The sequence below is a fragment of the Chaetura pelagica genome, unplaced genomic scaffold (genome assembly GCF_000747805.2).
Source record: "Chaetura pelagica isolate M959 unplaced genomic scaffold, ChaPel_1.0 scaffold87, whole genome shotgun sequence".
Classification (NCBI taxonomy): domain Eukaryota; kingdom Metazoa; phylum Chordata; class Aves; order Apodiformes; family Apodidae; genus Chaetura; species Chaetura pelagica.
In genome coordinates, this window is record NW_009954189.1 from 629119 (window position 1) to 649658 (window position 20540).

General features: G+C 44.4%; 1 protein-coding gene across 1 annotated transcript; it reads right to left on the minus strand.

Moving 5' to 3' along the window:
- Window positions 1-427: 427 nt before the first annotated feature.
- On the minus strand, window positions 428-19808 carry TMIE (transmembrane inner ear). Its single transcript, XM_010003057.1, has 4 exons — window positions 19719-19808; window positions 16995-17112; window positions 1090-1239; window positions 428-534 (listed from the first exon to the last, which is right to left on the minus strand). The coding sequence occupies exons 1-4, from the start codon at window positions 19806-19808 to the stop codon at window positions 428-430; spliced, it is 465 nt and encodes a 154-aa protein (XP_010001359.1).
- Between the last annotated feature and the right edge of the window lie 732 nt (window positions 19809-20540).

A 20540-nucleotide genomic window follows, 5' to 3' on the forward strand; every position in this document is an offset into this window, starting at 1 on the left:
GGCTTATTCATGCCAATTGGGTTCAGCTCCAGAGAATGGTCTGGCCATCCTCAGTTTATAGTATAGGCCCAGAGAGATGTCTGAACACTTTTAACATACTGAGGCATGTGCAAGTGCTGACTGTTAAACTTAGTTCTGTGTTCTGCTGGTGTAGGACAAAATGTCTACAATTACATTTGCCTCTTTCATCGGTTTCATTGGCTGAAGCACCACATTTTGAGCCAAGGAAACTCCCAGTTTCCGTGAAGCTACAGACCTCAGGGCTTGCAGAGACACAGGAAAGAGAATAAAAATAATCAGAAAAAGGTTTTGAGAAAACAAGGATGAAATGCAGAAAGGGAACTGGAGAAGCAGAGAGTCCGAGGTTGATGAGTCTCATCAGAAAAGAGAAGCCACAGACAGACAGACAGGAGCAGAAGGCAGTCCCCTAATTTCCTTGCAGGGCCATTTCATCTTCTTCTTTCACCACAGGCAGGGAGTTGAGAGGTCTGGACTGGACATGTCCAGAGAGAGTTAGGAGAGTTTCAGTAGAGCCTAGGGTACAGAATCAGATGAAGAGTGAGAGGGGTGGAGACCAGTGACAGAAATATTCTTGGCCATCTAATTGGGGCAAACAATTTATGAGTCATTTGAAACTCTAAAACTCTTTTTCTTCCTACTGACCCTCCTCCCCCGACCCAGGAACTTATCCTTAAAATGAATCAGACTCTCTGGAAATTAGGGACATGCTTTAGTGGTGGCCTTGGCAGTGTTGGGTTAATGGTTGGACTTGATCTTAAGGGTCTATTCCAACCAAAACAATTCTATGATCCTATGAATTTTTAAACATGAACTTAAAAGGAATGACCCTGACTTGTACCAATGGAGAAACTGTTCCTTTCACCTAAATGACCACTCCTGCTTCCACAAATACTGCAGGTTTAGTCCAGGCAAAGGGCAGGTGTTTACCAAGTTATGGCATTATCTTCATGGTTGTGCCCAAGGATCCACATTGATTTACACTAAAGAAAGCCCTTGGCATTCACTTACATAAAAAGGAACCCAAAAGAAGAGGTGGGTCTCGTCTGTTTGTGTGGGCAGGGAAAGTACCTCCAGGGATCTCTGTGAGCTCGTTGAGTGGTGGAACAGTCTCCAGTTTGTCTGCATATGTCTTGGCTGCCTGTCGCTGAGCATATCGGGCCTCGATCTCCTTCCTCGTCCGGGGAATCCGGCACTTGAAGATACAGCACAGTGTGATAACTGGGAGAGGAGAGAGGGAAGCAACAGCATTCCATTTAGTCAGCAGGCCTCTGTCTAGTGTAGGCCAGCCTTTTACAGTAAGGACACAGCAAGAAGAAAAAATAATTTCAGAAGAGTTTTTCCAGTAGGGACCTGTAGTCATTTACATCAGTGGAAGCACCTGCCTGAGGGATGTGGTCACACAGTCCCAAACCAATGGAGTTACCTGAAAATTAAGGTTTACCATTGCTAGCTGAGCTGTGGATTTCCATGGAAGGCAGGACTGAGCATGTTCTTCTCACTGAAACCAATGTGAACTTAAGCCATATATGCCAATGGTGTTTCTGAGCATCAGAGCTTTGACCTTTTAAACTCTTTATCTCCTTGGATGTGACAGCAGCAATTAAGATGTGCTGTCACCCTTCAACAGTATCTTATTGCTAGAACATATCTTAGCCATTCATTAATGTGGTAGGTAGATCCTGGAGCTGTGGATTTCCAGCTGAAGAAAGCAAGGAGGGGTTTGGCACAGAAACACTGTAAAATCTACAAAATAGATCCAGCACAAGAGCTCAATGTATGCCTTCACTGATTTTAATCCATATTCATTTAAGGAAGAGCACAAATTGAACCTGAATCTCCTAAATGCCCCCATCATGCACTTACTATTCCATCAAGCTTTTTTTTTTCCTTGTGCCAGGCTTCTTCACTTGACTTGAGGATGCAGATGATGCTTTTAGTGTTAGTAAGATATATTTTTCCTTCATGCATAAACCTATATGTTAGTTCACAATTTCCATTGGCAAATCTAATCATGATTTGGACAATTCATTCTCATGAAATCACTATTAGTTTGTTTCCTAGCCTATCCACAGACTTGATCAGATCGTGGCCTCACCCATGTAAGTCCTGTGACAACATCAAAGCAACATCAGGGAAAAGGTCTATGAGACTTGGAAACTGGTAATCATAAAATTAATTGCCCAAAGGTCATAAACACATGTTCAGAAGCAGGAAACTCACGATCTCTATGAACTTCTGAGTTGTTTTTTTCTGGGCATCCTTTAAATCACAGAGTCATATCATAGAATGGTTTGAGTTCTAGATCCAACCCCCCTGCATGGACAGGGACACCTCACACCAGCCCAGGCTGCTCCAAGTCCCATCCAACCTGCCCTTCAAAACTGCCAGGGATGGGGCAGCCACAGCTTCTCTGGGCAGCCTGTTCCAGTGTCTCACCACCCTCCTAATTTCTTCCTAATATCTAAACTAAATCTCCCCTCATCCAGTTGTTGATCCATTACCTCTTGTCCTCTCACTACAAGCCCCTGTCAAAAGTCCCTCCCCAGCTTTCCTGGAGCCCTTTCAGGCACTGCAAGGTGCTCTAAGGTCTTCCTGGAGTCCTCTCTTATCCAGGGCAAACACCCCAGCTCTCTCAGCCTGTCCTCACAGGAGAGGTGCTCCAGCCCTCAGATAGTTCAATGGGATTTTCTATTCTAAACAAAAGTTCAACTTTCCAACCTACCTAATCTCTTAACCTCATTTATACTTTGTGGAAATGGGTTCATAAGGCAGGCAGAGCCCTGTGCTTGGAAAGATGCTGTACAATCAGTTTTACACGCTCTGTTTCCTGTTTTAACTGGACTTTCACCACACTGCATCAAGGTATCCAACTTGCCTTACACTTCCACAGTCAAATAATCTCCTCTGACTTGATGTCACCCTAAGCCAGAATGCATTAGACCTCTGAGACTAATCCAATGAAGTCAGAGAAATAACCTGCACATTCGGTTCCAAGTATGAGCATTTTTCATTCAACAGGAGTAAAACAATTTGGCAGGCAACATTTACAACACACAGACAATGTGCTGGTGTAAATTTGAATCCCTAAAAGTTTGTCCTGTACCTGCCCAGCCTCTCCTAAGTGAGGAGAGATCACAGTAACCAGGAAGAATTTCTTCATGACCTCTTTATATAACAAAAAAGAAAAGGGAAGTTCCAAAACACACTTCTCAGAGTTTTGAGGTTGGCATTACCAAGCAAAGTGTAGCAGCTCCTCTATCCCTTTCTTGCCAAAAATACCACTCCCCATGAACAGTTTGCTGTGGGGGTGTTGTAGTGGAATCACACCTGGGGCCATGTACGTGTGACAACAGGAAGAGACACCTGAAGCTGAGGTGACTTGCCTAAAACAACATGGAGTTGTCATAACACATAATTGTAGAAGTAATCAAGATGTTTTTGCCTTGCTGCTCCTTCTTCTGTTGGACATGGACCTGTTGGAGCAAGTCCAGTGGAGGGCCATGAAGATTTTGTTCATTCTGAAGCCAACCTGGGGAGCTGAATGTGCCTGTACATGCCTGAGAGGATCCTCACCATCATTACCCTTTCAGGGCCAGATGAGAAGAAATCCAACTGTTGACCCTCAAAGAAGGGGTCAGAAGATGCCTCACTGGATGTTACCCTTTCCTTTACTTGGAGTGATGCCAAAGTCAATGCTCTCATGCCTGGCCCCTGCCAGAGGTTCACTGCAGTACCTGTGCCCAAGCCTGGTCCTGTGGCTCATTGACCCAGACCCTGACCCATGGACATGACTTTCTGGCTTCACCTCAGACCTGCTTCCTCACTATCCATTTGGCTGCATCTGACACCAGTTACACTTGGCCATCATGTGAGGATGGCTGGTAAGGAGGGTTGCTGGTTAAAATTACCCATTCCTATCAAATAACAGATCAAGAATTGGACTGAACTCTCTCCCATGAGAGCTGAACATCAAAGCAGAACTCTTACAAAAGCTCAGTATGTGACATGGCATCAGCTGAGCATGTTAACTGATAGGCCAATGTTCTCAGGGCAGAAGAATCACAACATTAAAGAGCCCTAAAACTAAAAAAACCCCATAAGGTTTGTAAATAAAATACAAAATAGAAGTAGCCTAAATGAAAAGTTTTTGTTTGGGATATGAATATGGGCAGAAATCTTCATTGGAACTCAGTTGAATAGGGATAACTTGATCAATTTTGGTTCAGGGTCCATAGGGTGGAGTATCTGGAGGTCCAGTTATCTTGGATGTAACTTGAGGAGTTGTTATGATGATTTTCTTCTGGCAGGCAGGCTGATTTCAAGACCTGAACGGCTGTTTAATATTAAATATTCACAAATTCACTTATCCCTCAAGTGAACAATTTAATAACACTGTCATCAAACAAAATTTAGTCTCATTCTTTCATGCTGTGGCTCATTTTCCTTTCCAGGATTTGAGCTTTCATTTTAATTGCTGAGGCTGAGTGAACTATTACCTTAATGCTTGTCTGATGCTACAGTGAGCTTGAAGCAATCTCTGCAAGATGTATCAGAGCCCCAGTTATGCCACACAAGGTCCATGAAAACATCAAGGTTTGAAAAGGTGACATTATTCATAGTTTCTCTTCTATCAAACCACATAAAACAGCAGAAGGAACATCCCATGCAACAAAATATAGTGGAGTTATTTTCACCTCTCAATTTTCTCAGGTTTTTGTATTAAGAATATATGGCCTTGTGATACTGTGATAATAAGAATTTTCCATGAAATGCACAATTAAAAGACAGACATTTTCTGTAACATCCTGTGGATTGCTTTGCTGTTTGGCTTCTAAAAATAATTTCTCAGCTCTTTTTTTTTCCCCTTTTCAGTTACCTGATGCACACAGATTAATTCAACCAGCTATTCTGAAGGGACATCTCTGCTTGAAATTAAAAAGTCAGCTCTGATCCTGCACGTGACTTTCTCTTTCCATGCTGAAGATTCAAGCTGACAACGTATCAAATCATTTCTCATTGTTTCTGCCAGGCTGATCTTGTGAAATGTGATTTTTCAAGAAGGAAACAAATAACAAATACTTGGCAGCCCTTTAGGAAACGGGCATTTTAAAGGAGTAAACATTTGCTATCTGTGGTAACAAAAAAAGTATTGTGACTGATCTCCACCCTGCTCTGGTGAGGCTACACCTGAAGTACTGTGTCCAGCTCTGGAGTCCTCAGATCAGGAAACACATGGACCTGTTGGAGAGGGTCCAGAGAAGGGTCACAAAGATAATCAAAGGGCTAGAGCACCAATGCTATGAAGACAGGCTGAGGGAGTTCAGGCTATTCAGCCTGGAGAAGAGAAGGCTCTGGGGAGACCTTAGAGGACCTGCCAGTACCTGAAGGGGTTCCAGGAAAGCTGGGGAAGGACTTTTCACCAGAGAGGGCAGTGACAGGACAAGGGGTAATGGTTTTAAGCTGAAAGAGGGGAGATTTAGGTCAGACATCAGACATCCTACCCGTGAGGGCAGGAAGGTGCTGCAATAAGTTGCCCAGGGAGGTTGTTGATGCCTCATCTCTGGAAGTGTTCAAGGTCAAGTTGCATGAGGCTTGTGGTGCAGCCTGGTCTGGTGGGAGGTGTCCCTGCCCAAGCAGAAGTTTCCCTGCAACCCGTGGCGAGATGGCAGCTGTGCCCCTGCACTCGTGGAGGAACCTGGTGGAACATGCCCTGAAGGTGCCAGGAGGGGTGAACTTGGCCAGTGGGCTTGGATTTTGTGGCCAGAGGATTTGCTGCCAGTGGTATCTGATTATGCAGCTTTGGAAGCCCCCAGTGCCAGGGGAAGTGACTATTCCCACAGCCCCCATGACTCTGCAGGCAGCTCTGGAGCAGCTCTGGGCCTGGTGGGATGGACTCATGGAGGAGAGGTTGGTGGAAGAGTCTCTGCCGTGGGAGGGACCCCGTGGGGAAGCAGGGCAGGACTGTGAGGAATCCCTCTCCCTGAGGAGAAAGAAGCAGCAGGAACCACCAGCCTGGGAACTGACTCTGAACCCCATCCCCCTGTGCCACTGGGGGAAGGAGGGAGAGAAACTGGGAACAAAGGGATTTGGGTGGGAAGAAGGGAGGAGGGGGTAACATCTGCAAGCCCTGCTCTGAGTGTGTCTGTGTCCTGTGGGTGTTTGATTAGTGTGAAATTAAACTATTACTTTTCCCCAAGTTGAGTCTGTTTTGCCCAGGACCTTAATCAGTGAAGAGCCCTCCTTGTCCTTTGTCTCAGCCCAGGAGCTCCTAGTTGGGTTTGTCCTCCTGATCCCAGAGCCTGTGTGGGAGGAGGGGGCTGGTTCTTTGTTGTCCTGTTAGGCCCAAACCCCGACATTTTCCTTTTCACTTAAGTGAATTTACCTCATCAAGAGTAACACAGTTGCTTGGAGTTTAGCTGGGCAGTAAATTTAAAACAAACAAACAACAAAAACCAAGCAAAAAAACAAACCAAAAAGAAGGAAAGAAATAACTCTATTTTCCTAGGAGCTAGGAAAGATGTAAATGAAATATCTTTTTCCAAGACTACTTGCTGCAATATTTTAGCAGAGCTATGATTGAGAAGTGAACAGGTTTCTAAATTGAAGGGAAATTGGCTGCAATACAAAATAGGTTTGTTCCCTTTGAAGCTGAAAAAACCCAGTCTGCCAATGAAGCATCTAATTAACATTTAGCAAAGTAGCCTGTGCTTCTCTGAGTTAATTAGGCAGCCATTCCGTTGTTAATAATGCAGGCAATTAATGCAGATGTATTCAATGACAAGTTAACCACAGCTCCTGTGTTTAAATTATCTTTGAGAAGCTTGGAGGGTTGCTCACTCTATGACTACAATGATGCTTTAAGGAAAGAGCCAGCAAATTTTGGCTGTTGAAGTTACTCATGGCAGTGTTCATAACTGGCTAATTGTGATTGTGCAATGATCAGTGAGGTCTACTAAACTGAAAGAAATTAGTGCTTGGGTGGCTTCTTGAAGGACTGGTCCATGCTGAATGCTCAGATGGTGCTGGTGCCTGAACCACCTGATTTAAAGGTGCTACTGGAGCTACTGGAGATACTGCTTCACTGTAGTGCCTCAGAAGAGGTCCCTGATTTGGGCTCCAGGAAGACACTTTCCTCTAAAGGGTGTGCAACTTTCTACAGGGCATGTAAGGGCATTCTGGCTATGGCTCAGGCTTGGGATCAATTTGCTGCACTGGGGTCTTGGGATCTTCTTTCCTTTGGAAAACTGAGATGTGGATGGTAAAAATGTCAGATTTAAAGCCCAGGTTGGAGATGGATTAAGTGCTTTCCCCAAATCCTTCTCAGCCCTGTGCTTTATTTCACTCTATAGCTGTTTCATCAAGGAAAATACAGTACTTGGATTAATGCACTAATTTCCTTGCAAGCAAAAATAAGAGCCAAAGAATGAAGATGCCCAGATTGTAGTCCCAATAGTGGTGTCAATGACTTGAGGCAAACCAGGTTTCTAAATATGTTCACCTTTGTAAAACATCTTGAGGATGTTCTGACAGAACTGCTGCAAGGTGGCAGGACTGCTTCAATATTTGCTCAGCCACCAAGATTAACTATTCCTTTACACGTGGTGTTTTCCTGGTGTCTGGAAATGGGGGTCTGTTCACACCATTAGATCACATAATCTGACCCCTCTGCACATCACGAGTTATTATGTTTAATTACTGAGTGAAATAACTTGGATTGGATTGAATCCCACCTCACTCTGGGGAGAGCTCTTAAGGGGTGGAGAGTGTGGCAATGTTTAATCACTGTCCCTGCCACATTTATTGCTCAAATTCTCATTTGAATTGACCTGGTTTTAATATCCAGACTCTGCTCTTGCCTCTATTCACTAGACTAAAAAGACCTTTAATTTTATTTTTTTCCCTTTTCTTACTGAAGTTCTTCAAGGCTGCAATCAAGTGGCCTTTTGGTCTTCTTTCCAATAAGCTAAACAGAATTTGATCAGTGAGGCTCTAGTTCAAAAACCTTTCTCCAGACATTGAGTGGACATCAGATTTATTGTTGGGTTTTGGTTTTGGGTTTTTTGGGGTGTGGGTTTTTTTCCTGCAAGTCTTTGTTTTTTCAGCATTTATTTTCATACAGAGGCACAAGTACCTCACCAGGACATCACACAGAGTTCCACAAATCTTTCCACCTCTCACTAACCCCCACTGATACATTCAAATAACTCCTGACTGCAGCATTACCCTGAGCTGTGTTGCTTAACTGATTGATTTGCTTTAATAATAGTTACTGAATTTTGCTCATTGTCATTTAGTCGCTGAATATTTGTTTGTCCTGTAGATGAGGTTTATATTCCTTTCTCCCAACCACAGCTCCTTGCTTTCACCTCCACTCACTGTGTTTTGTTTGAATAGATTCAGCCAACTCCCTGCATTGCTCCTTCCACCTCTCTATTTTTGTTTATTCTCCTGTCTGCTGGCAAGGACAGCTTTAACAGCAGCCACTTTGTGTTTATTCTGAGCTCATCAGTGAAAAATACGGGTTTGGCTCGGACCTCTGGTAAGAATAATCATTTCCTTGGGACATTTTGATCTGAGCAAAGTTAGATTTCTGAGCTAGGATATATTGTGTGGGCCAAGAAGAAGCAGGTATCCACTGGGAGCTCCCTGGAGCATCCCTGTAGCCAGGGCACTTGAGGACACAGGTCATCTCATCCTTCAGCAGACATCTAAAGCAAACAGACTAACAATTCCCTTTTGTTATCTCACCTGGTCACTCTTGACACCTGACCTGAAGGCATCTCTATATAGGTGAGGTTAATCCCAGTGACAAAGCCCACAGTAGGTGCTTTGGCTGGCAGGCTGAGCTACTCATTAACACAAGCCTTGTTAACAAAAAAGCTCCTGATTGATTATGCTTTCAATCTCTTTCTTGAGGTCTTTTATGCCTGGTGCAACAGCACCTGAGGCCAAGGTGGAGCTCTCTGACCTTTCCCCAGTATCCCACCTTAACGACTGGGAGCAGGGATGGGATTTACAACCCCAGGGGGTGAGACATTTGGCTCCATTGCCTCCAGGCAAGAAGTGGAGCTGTCACGAGGAGGAGACAACACTGCAGCTGTGTGAGGGAAGATCTAAGGGTGGTTGTTTCATCTAACTAGGAGCAATACCTCTTGTTAGTCATTTATTCAAAATGTAGTTAATAAGCTGGGTCTGTGTTTTCTGTTGCACTAGAACCAACAACAAAACTCAAGATCCCAACACTGACTTGGGAAGATGAATATGTTGTTTAAATCTAGTTTGTGGCTGAGGGATCTAGTTGAGGGACCTGGGGGTATTCAGACTGGAGAAAAGGAGGCTGAGGGGAGACTTTCTTGCTCTCTACAACTCCCTGAAAGGAGATTGGAGCAAAGGGGGTGGAGAGGTCAGTCTCTTTTCCCAAGTACAAAGTGATAGGACAGAAAGAAAGCGCCTCAGGTTGTGCCAGGAGAGGTTGTCAGGCCCTGGCCCAGGCTGCCCAGGACACTGGTGGAGTCCCCATCCCTGGAGCCATGTAGATGTGGTGCTGAGGGACGAGGCTTAATGGTGGCCTTGGCAGTCTTGGGTTAGCAGTTGGACATGAAGATTTTAAAGGTCTTTTCCAACCAACATGATTCTATAATTCTATATGCAGACTTCAATCACAGCCCACTCTGCATGTGACCTGAGAGCTGTCCCTTTCAGAGAAGCCAGCCTCAGGCAAGGGCATCTCCAAAGCTTTTTGATAGGGATCACAACAATTCATGTTGTAGTAGCTTTGGAGGTGTGTGTGAACATGCACAACAAGGGAAGTTTAAGATAACATTATAGTGCAAAACAACAGGGGATATTTGCTATCAAAGTAATTAGAATAAAAAACCCCAACTATTTACTTGTTATTAGAGCATTTTAAAAATGGTCCTTCTTTTGTAGAAGACATTTAGTATTTGCTATCAAAGTAATCAGAAGAAAAAAACCTATTTACTTGTTATTAGAGCATTTAAAAAATGGTCCTTCTTTTGTAGAAGACATTTAACTTAATCACCCTGTTTTGTGCTCAGCTTGAGCTACACATGCTGGTGTCAATGAGCTTGGGGGCTTGGGCTATTTTGTAGGCACACAAGGAAATGTCTCACCTAGGAAAAGTGATTTCCATGGGAGAACTTGGGCTGAGGCAAAAGAGGGGTTCAGCTTGTTATCCCCATGTAAGAACATCCCTTCTTCCAAGTGTTTTCTGTGACAGAGGGCTGTACCTCCCACCTTGCATCCATCTCTGCATGATTCTGTGCACCCTGATGAATGTTTCTCATATGCTGGGCAGCTGGTGATACAGAATTTCAAGACAGATGCTAAAGCCTCACTCAGAAAGCACCATGTGAAGCATCCCTGAGCCAGCCTAAATTATCTATGCCCCACTGGAAATTCTGCACATTAATGGAAACATCTGGGCAGTTTTGCTATCCAAAAAGTAATGGTTATTTAACAGTGTAAATTGTTTGCCTGGAATTTATATTTCAGCACCCACAGCAAGTTGGTAAAGAAAAACTCTAACACTTCCAGTTCAACTGTGCTCAGTTAATTGCATTCAAGATGTATAACAGCTTTGTTGGTGCTCATTAAATAATACTTGATTCCTGGGAACATGTTTGTTTGGTGTGATTCTCCCTTCTATTACATTATTTAACACTCCCCTTGGACCTTTGGAAGGTTCAAGGGAAAGAATCCCAGTTTATGTAGGCAAGTAAACAAAAGCTTTATGTTCCTGACTCCCAAGCATCCCTCCTGATGACAGACCTGCTTCTTCAAGCCTTCATGTCCATGGTTATATGACAGGAGAGAAACTGCTGTTCCCCTAACCTGGGGCTACATGTTACCATTTGACTGGCATAGATGAGCATGAGAAACACCTCTGGTAGGTCTTGCAGAAGGACATAAAGATAGAGAAAAAGAGGTCAGAGCTGAGCCCCCTAGTTTGACAATCAAACTCTGCTTTAGCCCACTACTTTGTCACTCCTCATCCAGGTAAACCTCACTTCCCAGAGGCTCTAGACCTGGTGTGGACTACATGTAAGGATGTGCAGTAAACAAACCTCTTTTCCTGGGCCCAGAGCTGTTCAGATACCACTAAAACACCAGCAATGTGTAATATAAATCAATTAAAGGTCTGTCACTCATGGACACACGGTGGTCTGAAATACACCACCAGCTTAGACAGCTCTGCAGTTCCTTGTCATGAACTGAGTGTCATTCAAAGCCTACTTGGTTTTCAGTTGGAGTTGAGCACAAGGCAAGAGCTCCTGTCTAGAACATGGTAGTGGGATGCAGTAACAGCTCTGCTGCAACTCCACCCCACCTGGGAACCTCCTGCTACAGTTCATTCCTACCTTCTCTCTCCCTTTCTCCATTAAACAGGGCAGGTTCAAACCAGGATGATGTGATATCTGTGGTACCTGAAATCCATCTGGTGTACACTCTGCATCAAACTGGTGTGGTACAGAAGAAGGAGGACTCTGGGAAGGAGCTGAGAGACATTGCTTTCTTTTCACAGCACCGTCCCTGCTCCCATCACCCTCTTCATACCTTCCTTTCACTCCAGACAGAAATGCCAGCAGAGGTGTCAGGACATTTTGTCCTGCATCCAAACCCAGTTGCTGGATCATCTCTGCAAAAATCAGTGGGGCATTACTCAAAGAGGTGCTGCCTGCACCCTCCTTGCTGGGCAGCTGGCAGGGGGTGTATGGAAACAAGGAAACCAGCAGACCTTGAAACCAAAGAAACACTCAGAGAGGAAAATAAACAGCCCACAGAACTGCTTAGAAATGTTGATGATGGTTATGATGCCAAAGGAAGGTGTGAGTCAATGAAGAGCACACTGGGCAATCCTTGGGTCAGCTGCTGGGTCTCCTAGGGGTGGGTGAAGACCACCCCCTCCACCACAGCTCCATACCTGGCAGAGAATAATACTTCTGCTGCAAAGTCCTCAGTCCTTGTGGATAAAACAGGCTGTGCAAGATTCCAATGTTATGACTCAATCCCATCCTATTGCCCCCATAGTGTTGGGCCTCAATTCCTCATTCACAGCTTTCACAGGCCAAAAAGAAAAAAAGTAAAAGAGAAAAAGAATAATAATAATGAAAAAAAACCTAGGCAGACCAAGAAACCAGATAACAGTGCTCCTGAGGGAATCAAGTCCTCCTGATAGCTAATCTCATATCAGTTGTTTGTTGTTTTCTCATCAGAGTCTCTCAGTCTCTTCTCCTGCTGGATGATGCTGGGTGCTGGGAGGCAGCCCTGATGAGGATTTCAAGGTACACTGTCAGGACACTTGCCAGCCTAATTGCCTGCCTTACTTTGCCTGATTCAAATCCCCCAAAAGAAAGATTGTCTTTAAATATAGGCAAAATGACTGAGCTAAAATACTCAGGCAAAGGAGAAAAAGAGTTGACCTGCTTTGGGTGGTACCTGAGAAACTTTAGGTTTCCTCCCATTCTTTACAGACTTTTTCCTGTAAAAGTTGTGTTTGCTTTAAAAATGAGCTGTCATGAACCTTCTCTGACATAGCAACAAGACTTGGCATTCCTTATATTTTAGTAGATGAACAAGAATTGATTGAATGCATCCATCAGAGCTACACCTCCAGCACCACCTGAATGATGCTCTGTCTGTGCCACCAAGTTGTATTTTCTACTATGGGCTACTTTACTCCCAAAGTTGTTTTTTCCCTCTTGTGATGTGTCTTGCCATGGATCAGAAACAAAGGGAAAAGATGGAAATGGATGGATCCAACAGCGAGATCTCTCAGCTGGCATCTAAGAAAGCCACCCATCTGCTGCTGTTGGAGAGCCTTCTGCTGACAGGTGTGCAAACATTTCCTCCCTCCTGGTCTCTGCTGGGTGCATCTAGGAGTTAATCCCATTTGGTTTGTAACCTACCCGAAAAGCTTTCTATGCATTAGAAGATCTCTCCAGAGATACATTTTTTTGCCCATTGCAGCGGTGTGTGCTCACATATAAGATGACTTCCTGTAAGATTTTCTCATATATTTTTTACATTAAGTGAAGGGGTTTGCCTGTGGCTGTTTTTCCTGCCTTTTATGATGTGTTGATGCCACCTTGTGGAAGTTGCTAAGAACAAGCGATGGAAACCACACCTGGGGCCTATTTGTTTCTGCAGGTTTTGTTACTCAGCAGGAGCAGGTTTATGAGATGGAAGGGTGTGTAGAGTCTGTCATCCACACTTGCTGCATCTCAGGAGGGTTATTCTGGAGCAGCTCAGGTCTGACCCTGTGACTGCCCTTAGCAATTATCACCCATGTCTGGGAGCACAATTTCCTGGAGTGACTATCTTCTATTTCCACTTCAACCAACAGGAATCCAGTTCAAGTGCTCTACAATCACCCACAGTGACTAGGGGCATTGACTTTAAAAGTGTCTCAATTCCTCATTTACTCCTCTTCTGAATTCACATGTCAAAGCAGACACACCCTTTGATAACCAGGTGAGATGATAAACCAATGGGATCTTATGCAGGCCCTGAGAAGCCCTGGAAGGGATGCTCCTCTCTTTCCTAGTGCAGAGGGTTGGTGTCTGGGAAGGTGCTCCTGGAACCAGGAGAAGGAAGCCACTCCAAAGCTCTTCACCAGCTCTTGTCCCATTAGAAAAGTAGAACATTGTCTGGTTTTCTGGACTGATACCCAGGAAGCCTCCAAGAGCTTACACACAGAAAACCTGTGTGTGCTCCTGAGAGTTGAAAATTGGCTGGCAAAGCTGGGGAACAACCAGTGCTTTGGGGATCGCAAAGCAAAGGAGGAGGAAGATGTTGCTGGAGCAAGAGGCGAGAAATGGGTGAGATTTGACTGCACAATTCAGTTGTGCAGTTTGAGCTTGTCTTGTTTTGTTTTGGATCACACACTTGCTTAATAGTTGCTGTCTTCACCAAATGTTTGTATCCATGAAAAACGGACTGAACTGGCAGTTAATGTGAAATTCTTGCTGCTCACTGAAAAGAGGCTTCAAAAGGAAGTGCTGTAGCAGAGCAGCAGAGCCCTTCATGGACTCCCTTCCATCTCCTGATGCACTGAATCTCTGTCACTCTGAGACTCAGCAATCCAAAACCCTGTGCTCTCCTAGCAAATATTTTCCTATCCCTCCAGTAATTTGCAGCAAAATCTGATGTAGAATTTTGATCTTTGTTGAACTACCCGTGTGTGCTAGTGGGAACTCAAACCTTAAAGCAGATGTTACTTCATTGCATGTGAGTTACTGGTTTGCTTGTCTAAACACAGATCCTTAAGAGTATTTTAGCTTGTCATAATTCACTACTTTCAGCACTTTCAATACTGAGGCAATAACTTTCTTTGTCTGTTGTTTTCTGCAATACATTTTCTTTCTGGGCTGTCACTGGATGAGCAAACTTTCATGGGTGTTTGCTTCTTGCTTCTAGTATTTTTAGGTAACAAAAAACCCCTTAATTTCTTTTGTTCAAGCTCTGCACCCTCTGCTGGGTTATTTCCCAGCATGGGAGACTTTCCATGCTTCTAACTCTAAATAACCTGGTAATGCCAGTGACAATTCTTAATGAACAATAAAACAATCAAACCTACATCTTTACCATTTTATTTCCCCAAACCAAGCAAAAAAAAAATAGCTTCATAAACTTCATTAGCCCACTTGCATTCTAAATTTCCTGCTGTTAAAATTAATTCCTATTTCCCATGATGTTTGGGCTCACCAGGGTTAAATCCCTGGCTGTGTTTACTTTGCTCAGTGGAGTTTCTAGTGATTGTTTGCAAAGGGTGTTGTGGCACGTGAGGAATTAACACAAGCTTCATTGATTGAGATCAGACAAGCTGTAGGAATTGTTATCCTTCAGATTTTTTGGGTGCAGGGTGTGGTGTGTGCCCAGAAGGGGTAATGAGGGGAAAAGACAGCAGAGGAAAATGCTGGTACTTGTTTTGAAAATGGAAATGTCTGGTAGAAACAGAACATGGGCACTTCTCAGTCCTTCCATAAAAGCCTTCCTGTTACAGGGAATCACAACAGCCAACAAGGAGGCTGTGGCAACAACACATGACTTGGTTGGCCCATTATTATCAAAGACAACACACAGACTGCTGTGCTCATGATTAGATTAGGCTTTCATCTGGATGTAGATTTAACAGCAAATTAAAAAGTACCAGAAACCACTAGAAATCAGTTGTTCTGCAATACTGTGTCTTCAGGGGTGACCCAGCAAGCCCATGTTCTCCTAAACAACTTGTAGGTCAGGGTTGGTATCACTTGTTGCTGTTCCTCACCAGGAACTCCAGTTTGGAGGGTGCTCATTACTAATGAGGAATGAGAGCAGAAGTACTGGGGGAAGTGAAGGCACTCAAGGCCTTCCTTTAGTTTCTTTAAAATGCTTCATTGTTTCACTTCATAGAATCATAGAATGGTTTGAGTTGGAAGGGACCTTAAAGATCATCCTGTTCCAACCCCTCTGTGTGGGCAGAGACAACTCCCACTAGACCAGCTTGCTCAGAGCTCCATCCAGCCTGGCCTTGAATGCACTCAAGGATGGGGCTTCCACAACTTTCCTGGGTGACCTGGGCCAGGGTCTCACCACCCTCACGCTAAATACTTGCTTCCTGATGTCTAAATTAAATCTCCCCTCTTCCAGTTTTGATCCATTGCCCTCTGTCCTCTCACTGCAAGCCCTTGTCCAAATTCCCTCCCCAGCTTTCCTGTAGCCCCCCTTTAGGTACTGGAATGCTGCTGTGAGGTCTGTGTTATTAAATTAATCCATAATTAATTCAGTATTAATTAGCACACTTATAAAATTAGTTTGAACAAACAATTAGGGCCACAAGCTAAAACGAGAAGAAAATGGTAAAAAAAATCCTAGAAGATTTAGATGTGCCCAAGTGGTGTTCTTCCTGCAGAGAGTAAGGATTTGAGGTGATTGGATTGGGATTTACCTTCAGGGACTGGGGACACTCTGTCCCTCTGCTCACCTGTCCCTAACAGGAAAAAGAGGAAGTTCAAGGGAAATGTAGGTGACACAATGTCATTTTGTTTGCTGGAAGAAATTAATTAGTTGTACACTTTGTAAAAGCCTGAACAGTAACAAGAAGATGGAAGAAGAAATGAATTTATCATGTTTTACTCGTATCAAACTGATATGTCTTTTTGTATGAAGTTATAGTTGGCTCAAGGAGAGAGCAGAAGATCCTCCCTTGGATTTTCAATGGGGTTATGAGAGTGTTGTGATATTGTCTTAAGGAAGCTCATGAGAGCAGTTTGCAATGCTCAGTGAAGGTGGATTTTACACTCTTCCCAGAGAGTGAGCTATGAGGCAACAATCTAGATTCAGATATTTAGGTGAGGAATTGACTGTGCCCAGATAGGTCCTCAAAATGTGCTGGGAGAACCTCTGATCCCATCCCACTGCAGTCACCAGGTCTGAGTCAGTGGTTTCCTAGTGCTTGGGTCAAAAAAAAAGAGGTTTTTACTTCCTGGAAGCCCTGTGAAGATGACGTGGGAGTCTTGGCACCCTGAATAGTAGCTAGGGAACTGAACACCAGATCTGCCTGTGACTGCAGCCCCCTTGAGGCTCCTTTCTTGTGGGACAGAAGCCCAAGAGGTCATACATGGTTTGTATGATTGTGTGACAGGGCAGGATCATGGCTAGAACATGCATTTGGCCTGAATGTGATACTGCAGCTGGAAACAGTGCCAGCTGTGGCACAGCCCTATCATCTCTTCTCTGAGATGCCACCAGCTAGGACCTGTTAATCAGCACCTTACCAGAAGAAACCATAGCAACCCATCTGTGGTTCCTTCAAAGACCACACCTGCCTTTCCCTGCACCAAACCCCCTGTGATGCCAGAGACCAAAGAGCCCATGACCTCTGTGGCCATTTGGTCTGCAGTCCTCTAGGAGCAGGTCCTACTTGGGGTGGTGTTGTGGTTGGTGCAAGGCAGAGAATTAGGACTTACTGACTGCCAGGACAAAGATGGCAAAGATACCAACCACCTGCCAGAGGCGCAGCCCCCAGATCACCACTGTCTCCGAAGTCACAGGGTCTGGTTTCTGTTTTGGGGGTTCTGTGGTGGCCTGGGAAAGGAGGAGAGAGAGAGAGAAAAAAAGAGAAACATGGGTTTAAAATTTGCAAGGGTCCCTAAACCAGTCAGGAGGATGCTAATAGCACAGGAGATGGTGGACTCCATTTTACTGGCCCCCCAAACAATTTGGAAACCCTCAAGGGATACTGATGTCACCAAAGAGTTATAGCTAAAGCTTCTGCTGTTTTGAAATCTGTCTGAAGTATTGCAAGTTCTCATGACCACAAAGCAAATCTTTCTGCTGTTATTTTTTTAAAGCCTGCACTTTTTCTAAAGAGTCCATCTCCTGGGGTCAGGAGTACATTTCTTACATTTTGTATGCCTGTCTTTAAGATTTTTAACATTAATCTGCAAAGTACAACAAGGCTATTTCTCTTTTTTTGAAAGCTTCTCCACAAGTTGCATGGAAGAGGTATCTGCTCTGCTAGGACTAGGTGAGAAGGGAAGGAGGTGCAGGGAGGCACCCAGGGTGATTAGAAAGCCCATCAGAAGTGTCCATAGTGAGGGGGCAGGTTCAAGGCTCAGCAGAGCCCATGGCCAGGCAGAGGCAAAGCTGTAGTTCAGGAAGGGGACAATCACTACAGCTTTGGCTTAAAGCAGCTCCCACTGGAGGGAGATCAGCCCTTGTGCTATCTCACAGTTGGCCCCAGCAGCCCAAACTCCAGGATGCTCTGGGGTGCCTGGAAACTAATTTTCTGCCTTTCTCCTAAGCCTGGAGAAACACTGCAGAAGAACTGTTAGATCAAACAGAAGTTATTGTGTGTGAGATACTGGTCTATGATGACCTTTGGGTTTTGTAGTTTCATTCTGTTTGTTCATCATGCTGTACTGTGAGCCCTGCCAGCAAGCTGGGGCAGCTGCTTTACTGGCTCAGACTGGGGTTTTGGTTTAGAAAGGGGTTGTCACTGCTCCATTCCTGGTGCATGTTCCCTTCCTGACCCCACCCTGGTCCCTTTTTCTCTGTTCAGACCTCATAGTGCCTGAGAGGAGGTCTAGGACATGGTGCACACTTGGTTCCCACCTTCTTTAATTGCATAGTAACTGTTACAGCCTCCAGCTACCCCAGTGCTTGAAGGAGCAGTGCAGGAAGGGCCCAGGTAACTCATCCCTTGGCCCCACTGTGGCTGTTGTATGAGCAAGGGATTTGTCCATTGGCCAGTGATGGCCCTGGCCAAGCCTGGCTCACCTGCCCTGCAGGCAGGGCTGGCTCTGGGTCTGCTATGGGAAAAGAGGTGAATCTTGTGTCCAGTTGTCCTGCTGTGGGGCTCTTCCAGGCACATGAATGCTTGTGTAAAAGCTCTGAACCTCTGCACTCTGGTGTTGCCTTAACCCACCTTTCTAGACAGGGAGTGTTCCTTTGGAGGGGAGTAAAACTTCCTAAACTTGAGTCCCCTGCAGTCCTGGGGTGTTGTATCATAGCTCCTTGACTTTAAAGATGTGAGTGAGTGAAGAATTCAGCTCTTAAATACAGACATCTAGTCTTGTCAGAGGTGCTGTGAAGTGTCCTCCACCTGCACACCCAGCAGGGCACAGGCCTTGCACCCTGCCATGCCAGCTCATGTCAGATATTGTGGGAGGCCTCAGATGGCACTAGACTTCATAGCAAAGTGGCTGTATCACTCTTAGGTATGAGACAAAATCAGGAAGTCTTCTATCTACACCTTCCACTGTCTGCCTCATGTTGTATGAGCACCCAGTGCCTCAATTTCCCCACTGGTAACAGAAGAACATTCCCGCTTCTCTACTTTTGCTTTGAGATATTTTGAAGGGAAGTGCCATGAGGAGTCAACACAGGGACAGATACTGGGGTTAATTTATCAGTTCAGATAGAAAACTTGGTTTAAATCTCATTAGCACTGGGGAAGGGGGAGTTGAAGGACCCTTAAAGGGCAGCACGATGTGCAGGCAGTAATTCCCACACAGCCTTTTCTCCAGTGCTCAAAACAGCGAAGCTGAACTGAAGGTGACTGTGTTGCACTTAAGAACTGGGGATTCAATCACTTCAACCCTGGAAAGTTAGCATCCCAAAGCTCAGGTGTCAGAGTTCATGAAATACAAGGAAAAATAGTTCAGAATAGGCTACTCTGGGCTCCAGTTCTGCAGACAGTGCTCAGGTTCCCCCCGCTCCAGCAGTGTGAGAGATCCAGAGCAGGAAGCAGAATCTACTGTAGGGAGGTTAAACAACACAGACAGCATCAAGGAGTGGGGATTAAAGCTTATACCAGGGTTCCTACTGCTTATGTGTGTGGGTAATAAATTAATAATGCAATGAAGAATTTCAGTATCCTGAGTTTCCTGAGATCTCCTGTGTTTCTTGAGAACATATTAAATATGTTGAGACAATCCAGTTGCCCTGTAAGTCTGGGGGAAGGTCCTGGCTTCTGTCATTTTTTCCTTCACATGAATAAACCATGAGACTGCCTGCTGGCAGGGTGGGGCTGCTTCATTGCTTTTCAGGTTGGAGCTTGCAGGTTCCTTTTGTACTTTCATGTACGTGTGTGTGTGTATAAAAATAGAATAAGAGGAAATGGCCTCAAGTTGCACCAAGGGAGGTTTTAGATTGGATATTGGAAACAATTTCATCACTGAAAGGGGTACCATGCCCTGGCCCGTGGTGCCCAGGGCAGTGGTGGAGCCACCATCTCTGGAAGGACTTAAGACACAGGTAGATGTGGTGCTGAGAGACATGGTGGCCTTGGCTGGGTTAATGATTGGACTCGATGATCTTAAAAGTCTTTACCAAGCAAAAATGTTTCTATTATTATTCATATATGTGTATCATGATCTGGAAAATGGTTTAAGGAGGGACATGATACTGTTCCTTAAAAATCTTTTTATCTTTACTATTCATGGGGCTTTTCCCAACTGTTAATGAATGTTTAATTTATATTTGTTTTGAGGAAGTCAGTTTTTCAGTGGTGCTCTTCATTAATCAACTCTTGAAGTTAAGTGGTAAAGAGTTAAAGCAGAACAAACAAACAGAAAGAACTGAGTTCTCTTTTCTTCATTCATAAATGGTACCTTTTTCAAGAAGTTTTGCTTCTGTAGTTTGAGTCACTAATGACAAGTTTTACTGCTCTTAGATTGTCTTGTAGATGTTATGTTAATCCTGATTCTTTGTCGTTCAGGAAAGCATGTCTTGACCAGTTGAGTTATTTGGGCTGACCAGGAGGTCTTTGAATTAAATTCTGTGATTTGAACTGTATCAAAGGTCAGAAAAGTTGTGATAATATCTTGTTTAGTGCATTATCTTCAAAAGAGAAGGGATTTGGCTGAAGAGGGGAGTGTGTCTTGTGCAAAGAGAACAGCACTTGCATTTCCAGCTCCTGCAAAGGCTCTAAAAGTGCAAGAAGGGAATGAGAAAATGGGTGAAAAAATGAAATAATAATGAGAGCCTTATCTTGTGAGAATGGTGTTGTG